Source organism: Primulina eburnea, chromosome 2 (assembly GCF_022965805.1).
Source record: "Primulina eburnea isolate SZY01 chromosome 2, ASM2296580v1, whole genome shotgun sequence".
Taxonomy (NCBI): domain Eukaryota; kingdom Viridiplantae; phylum Streptophyta; class Magnoliopsida; order Lamiales; family Gesneriaceae; genus Primulina; species Primulina eburnea.
In genome coordinates this window covers 47,949,836-47,956,018 of record NC_133102.1, presented here as the reverse complement: position 1 = coordinate 47,956,018, position 6,183 = coordinate 47,949,836, and the positions used below count along the sequence as shown (strand labels likewise).

General features: G+C 46.8%; 1 protein-coding gene across 1 annotated transcript; it reads left to right on the top strand.

Moving 5' to 3' along the window:
- Nucleotides 1-1,209: 1,209 nt before the first annotated feature.
- LOC140824412 (uncharacterized) lies at nucleotides 1,210-1,887 on the top strand. Its single transcript, XM_073186003.1, has one exon. The coding sequence runs from the start codon at nucleotides 1,210-1,212 to the stop codon at nucleotides 1,885-1,887; it is 678 nt and encodes a 225-aa protein (XP_073042104.1).
- Nucleotides 1,888-6,183: the final 4,296 nt, after the last annotated feature.

The window sequence follows — 6,183 nt, the reverse complement described above, 5'->3', positions numbered from 1 at the left end:
TTGTGAAGAAGACTATGCGTTCTTTTGGACTAAGGGGGTTATGCAGGTGGGACCTCTGTCGATCCGCTTCTCTAAGTGGACGCCAGAGTTTAATCTTCAGGAGGAGTCTCCCATTGCTCCTGTTTGGATCCGCTTCCCGGGTCTTCCCCTTCATTTGTTTTCTAAGCAAAGTCTATTTGCTTTGGCCAAAATTGTGGGGAAACCGGTGAAGATGGATGACCATACTGCTGAATCTACTCGGGGTGCTTTTGCCCGAGTCTGTGTTGAAATTAATGTGTTGGAAACACCAGTCAAAGAAATTTGGGTGGGTTGGGGTGATCATGCTCAAGAAATTGAAGTCATTTATGAGCGAATCCCCGGATACTGCACGGATTGCAAAATGCTGGGTCATTCGACCAGTGTTTGTTATTCCCATGGCAAGAACCCAAAACCCGTTCGTCCCAAGCCTGCTGACCGTGCTCCTCGTCAGTCTCCCACTTCTACAGAGCCTGCCCCATCAGGGGGTGTTGCCCCACCAGGGGGTGTTGCTCCTGGTTTTAATTTGGGGGCCCAGCCTCAGCTTCAGAAAACTGGCACGGGTCCCCGACGTAGAGGGAGAAAGAGGCCAGTTCGGCAGGTTCTTCCAAGGAAGAATCCTCTTGAGTTGAATCCTTTTGAGGTGCTCTCGCATGGGCAGGATGAGGAGATTGATCCTGTTGGATTAGATTGTGTTGATTTGGACCCTCCATGTGGTAATCTGGAGGATGCCGGTGTTGGGTCTTCTGGAAAGGAACAATTGGAGTCTGTTCTTGTTGAGGGTGTGACCCTCAGTGATGAGATTATTGATGGAGGGGTCCAGTTGGGTGATTGCGTGGACGGTATTGGGGTACCGTCTACTTCTAAGTTGCCTGTGTTTGGTTCTCTGGGGCCTTGCACTTTGAATCACAGTAGTCATTCCATCCCCTCTGTTCCTTTGTCTCCTGATGATGCTTCCTCTGCGGTTGAGGAATTGGTTGCTAGGCAGGGACCTTCTGTCAGTGAGTTGGTCTTCCGGCTGGAATCTGCTGGAGATTCTGATCACGAATTTGATCGGCATTCCGAGTCGGGTGATGGTTGTAGGTCTGAAAGTCGTATTCTGGATGCTGATATGGGAGATGTTAAGAAAAGGAAGGAGAATGCTTTTCATAGGTCGCGTAAAAAGCGACAGGGCGGTTCTGGTGCCCATTCTCCATGAATTTTCTCATATGGAATGTCAGGGGGCTCCGGAGCTCGGAGTCTCAACAAAGGCTTCATGCCCATGTTAAAGAAAAGAGAGTCAAGATCTTGGCTATTTTGGAACCCATGATTGATCTGGATGTTCGGTTTATGACTCGTCGTTTTGGTTTTTCTCGAGTTATATCGAACTCCTCGGGTCATATCTGGGTTTTCTTTGCTGAGGATGTGATGGTTGAGTGTCTCCTTGATCACACTCAATTCCTTCACTTCCGGGTTTCTGCTAGTTTTTTGCCGACCACTGTTTTTTGCTCCTTTGTTTATGCTAAGTGTGATTACATTGAGCGCAGACAGCTCTGGACTTCTTTGCTTCAGGTTAAGCCTGATCAGGGTCCTTGGCTTGTTGGTGGCGACTTTAATGTAGTTAGAAATTCGTCTGAGTGTTTGGGTTCTTCTGGTGGGCGGTTACTTCCCATGGAAGAATTTAATCATTTTATTTTGGATTCTGGGTTAGTGGATGCTGGTTTTGAGGGGTCTTCGTTCACGTGGACGAACAAGACCATTTGGAAGCGTCTTGATCGGGTTTTTGTGTCTGTTGATTGGGGTGACCATTTTCATTCTATTCGTGTGGAGCACCTCATTCGTACAGTCTCTGATCATTGTCCTCTTTTTGTGTCAGTCCCGGATTTTTGCTAGTGGGCCGACTTCTTTTCGCTTTCAGAGCATGTGGCTCAGGCACCATGGTTTTTTGCAGACGGTGCGGCTTAATTGGAATTTGCCGTGTCATTTGAACGGCATGCACCGTCTTTTTGTGAAATTGAAGCGCCTGAAGAGCCATCTGAAGTGGTGGAACAAGGGTGTTTTTGGTGATCTTTTTGCCAAACTTGCGGAGGCGGAGCAGGCTGTCCGGGTTGCTGAGGCAGTTTGCGAGGCTGATCCTTCGGATTTGCATTGGACTACTTTGTCCAATTGCAATGTCGATCTTGCTCGAGTTACCGCCATGGAGGCGGATTTTTGGCGGCAAAAAGCCGCTTGTAGGTGGTTAGAGGATGGTGAGAGGAACACCAAACTCTTCCACAATATGGTCAAGAAAAAACGGGTGGCTAATAAAATTTTCCGTATTTGGGATAATGGCTCTTGCCTTACTTCCCCTGATCTTATTCAGCAGTCTGGGGCCGCCTTTTTTCAAAACCTGCTTACTGGGGATCCTTTTGTGCTTTCTTGCCCAGATTTTTCTGACTTCCCCTTGGTGATCTCGGATTTGGAGAACGCCAATATTGCTGCCCCCCCTTCTTTGGAGGAGGTGCGGGCGACTGTTTTCTCCATACATCGTGATAGTGTGGCGGGGCCTGATGGTTTCTCTTCGGCCTTCTTTCAGCATTGCTGGGAGATTGTCCATCAGGATGTTTTGGATGCGGTTCTTGATTTCTTTCGGGGTAGTCCCATGCCACAGGGGTTCACTGCCACCACGATCACATTGATTCCCAAAGTCATGGGTGCTCAGGCTTGGTCGGACTTTCGTCCTATCAGCTTGTGTAATGTGACCAATAAGATAATTTCAAAACTTTTGTATTCTCGATTGAAGGTGGTGGCGGAGAGGCTTGTTTCGTGGAATCAGAGTGGCTTTGTTCCAGGGAGGGTGATTTCGGATAATATCCTCCTTGCTCAAGAGCTTACTCATAGTCTTTCTCTCCCCACCCGTGGTGGCAATGTCATTTTGAAATTGGATATGGCCAAAGCCTATGATAGGGTCCAATGGTCTTTTCTGTTGGATGTTTTGAGGCATTATGGCTTTTCAGAGCAGGTTGTGTCGATGATATCTGCCTGCATTTCTCATTGCCAATTTTCAGTTAATATCAATGGTTCACTCACCGGATTCTTTGGATCCACTAGGGGTCTCCGGCAGGGCGACCCTTTGTCCCCACTTCTTTTCATTCTAGGGGCTGAGTACCTTTCGCGTGGTCTTGATCGTCTTTATCGTCAGTTTCCTGCGATTAGGTACCGATCTGGTTGTGATCTCCCTATTTCCCACCTGGCTTATGCTGATGATATTATTATTTTTGCCACTGGTGGGACTCGTGAGATGAACAGTCTCATGGATTTTTTGCATCACTATGAAAACTGCTCGGGGCAGTTGGTGAATGCATTTAAGAGCGCCATTATTTTGCCTCCGAGGTGTTCTGGTCGTACTCGTTCCCGTCTCCTTCGTATCACTGGGTTTGGGGAGGGTCATCTTCCTATCAAATACCTCGGAGTTCCTTTGTTTCGTGGGAATAGAGTTTGCTCTCTTTTTGATCCCCTTGTGCAGATGGTGAGTAAGAAGTTGGAGGGTTGGGAGCTTAAAACGCTTTCCCCGGGGAGTCGTATGACACTTCTTAGGAGTGTTCTTCTTTCGGTTCCCCTTTACATGTTCCAGGTAGTCCAGCCACCTCTGGCAGTTATGGAGAGGCTTGAGAAGGTTTTCAATGGTTTCTTGTGGGGGTCCAGACCCTTGGATAAGAAATGGCATTGGGCGAGGTGGTCTCGTGCATGTCTTCCTGTCTCTGAAGGGGGTCTTGGATTTCGCAGGCTCAAAGATATTGTGGAAAGCTTCTCCATTAAATTATGGTTTCGTTTTCGTCAAGGTTCATCCCTATGGGCCAAATTCATGATGAGAAAATACTGCCAGTTGGTGCATCCAGCTTGTGTTTCATCTACTGGGTTCATTTCTCCCACTTGGCGTCGTTTGCTTAAGATTAGGCCTCGTGCTGAATCTGGCATTCGATGGAGAGTTGGGATGGGAGATGTTAATTTTTGGGATGATATCTGGTGTGGGGATGTTCCATTATCTAGTCAGTTACCGGTTAGGGGGGATCGAGGTGTCCGTGTTTCTCACTTTATTTCAGATGGGGTTTGGGATTTTGATTTCCTCTGTTCAGTTGTTCCTCCCTCTATTGCTGAGACTATTGCTCTGATCCCTATTGCATTGGGTGAGCCCGATTTGGCCATTTGGGTGCATAGTTCTGACGGTGTTTTTTCGATAAAATCCGCTTGGGAGCTTGTCCGCCTGAGAGACCAAGTTTCTGATATATTCACTCCTTGCTGGGGCAGTTGGCTGAGGCCTACTATGTCTTTCTTCCTATGGAGGTTTTGGCATCAATGGCTTCCAGTTGACGATGTTCTCCAGCGTCGTGGTTTCGAGTTGGCGTCTAAATGTCAGTGCTGTGAGATGCCTGAGACATTCACGCACATTTTCATTGACAGCCCTATTGCCAGATCTGTATGGCATTTTTTTGGGGCTGTTTTTCATGTCCGTATTCCCCTTACTAGTGATTTCAGACTCTTCCTCAGTGCTTGGAAGAGGCATCCGGGGTGGACACCTAGAGGCCACGTGAAGGAGTTTTTGCCTTTCATTGTTTTATGGTTTCTCTGGACAGCTAGGAATGATGCGAAACACCGTCATTTGCACATTTCTGGGGAGACTGTTAAGTCTCAGATTTTGTCCTATTTGCGTCTCGCTCACGCTGCGTCTACTGTTAAACCTATGCACTGGCGTGGTGTTTTACATGCTGCGAGGTCGCTGGGGTTTTTTGTTGATACGCGCAGGGTTCATAAAATGGCGATTGTCCGTTGGTTGAGACCGCCGGTTGGGTGCTTCAAACTGAATGTGGATGGGAGTTCGAGAGGTAGTCCTGGAGCTTCTACTATTGGTGGTGTTGTTCGTGACTCCTCTGGTCAGGTGCTGGTTTCTTTCAGTGAGTTCATTGGAGTTGGGACCAATATCCGGGCAGAACTTTGGGCTATTTGGAGGGGTCTTCTCATTTCTTCTGATCTTCATTTCTTCCCTCTTTGGATTGAGACTGACTCTCGTATATCTCTTCTTATACTTCGCTCCCGCCGGTGTACTTGGGATCTTGAGCATATTGTTACACGGATTCGTTTGCTGATGAGGGGGCGTTCAGTTCATCTATCGCATATTTACCGGGAAGGGAATTCGGTGGCGGATGCCTTGGCGGCGAGGGCTCATTTACTCAGGAATTATACCTTAGAGTTAGGTCCTTCCCTACCTAGAGATATCTCCATCCTTGCCCGTTCGGATCGTTTCGGGCTCCCTTACCTTAGATATAGATACTCTTAGCCATTTGTGCCCTTTCCTCTTTTTGGATCTCTTTCTGTATCACATATGTTGGATATTATATATATATATATATATATATATATATATATATATATATATATATATGTATTTTTATTGCAGGTATATTGCTCTGGGAATTTGTTTGTCATTCACATTTTCTCTGTGCTAGTGGGTCCAGACATTGGCACAGGTTGTGTTCGTCCTGGTTATTGTTCTTGCTGGATGTTTTCCACTTTCATATGGTCCGTGCAAGTGGGTACAGACACTTGCTCATGACATGTTTGTTCTTGTTTGTTCGGAGTGGGTTTCTGCACTGTTTCTGGTGGTGCTTTCCTTTGACCCACTCATGGTCCCTGGCGGGCGTTTACTGCTGGTTCTCCTTGCTCGCCGTATCAGCTATAGTAGAGGTTTTTGCTGGATGTCATGGTGGATTCACAGGGTGCTTTCAGGATGATCCTCTGTTTCTTGCCATGTTCGTCAGACTTCTACTTCATGGGCTTGTGCTTTATGTTCTTTTGCTTCATATGTTGGATATCTTTTGTTCTGGCGGGATTGCGATGTATATTTTGCTCTGGGATCGCCATTGTATAGTGACTTCCTGGCCAGACATTCTTTTGACTGGAGGGTTCGGTACAGTTGTCAGCTACCAGATTATATTCATTTTGACAGATAGCTTTCTCCAGGGTGATAGCTCAGGGATGAGAGCTTTTGCATTGACTTTGCGTTCATCTCGCCGTTATCATTTGGTCTTCCTCAGAATGTTGTTATTAGTGATGTTTGTATATGTTTAGTTTCTGGCGTTTTTTCAGTAGCTTTCTAGGGTTAGTTTTGCTTCTGTATTTACTCCCCTAGGTGCTTTGTTTTTTTCGTTTCTA

Bases quoted from the DNA above. Each gene is read 5' to 3' on its own strand.
- LOC140824412 (XM_073186003.1), top strand. From the start codon at position 1,210: ATGAATTTTCTCATATGGAATGTCAGGGGGCTCCGGAGCTCGGAGTCT.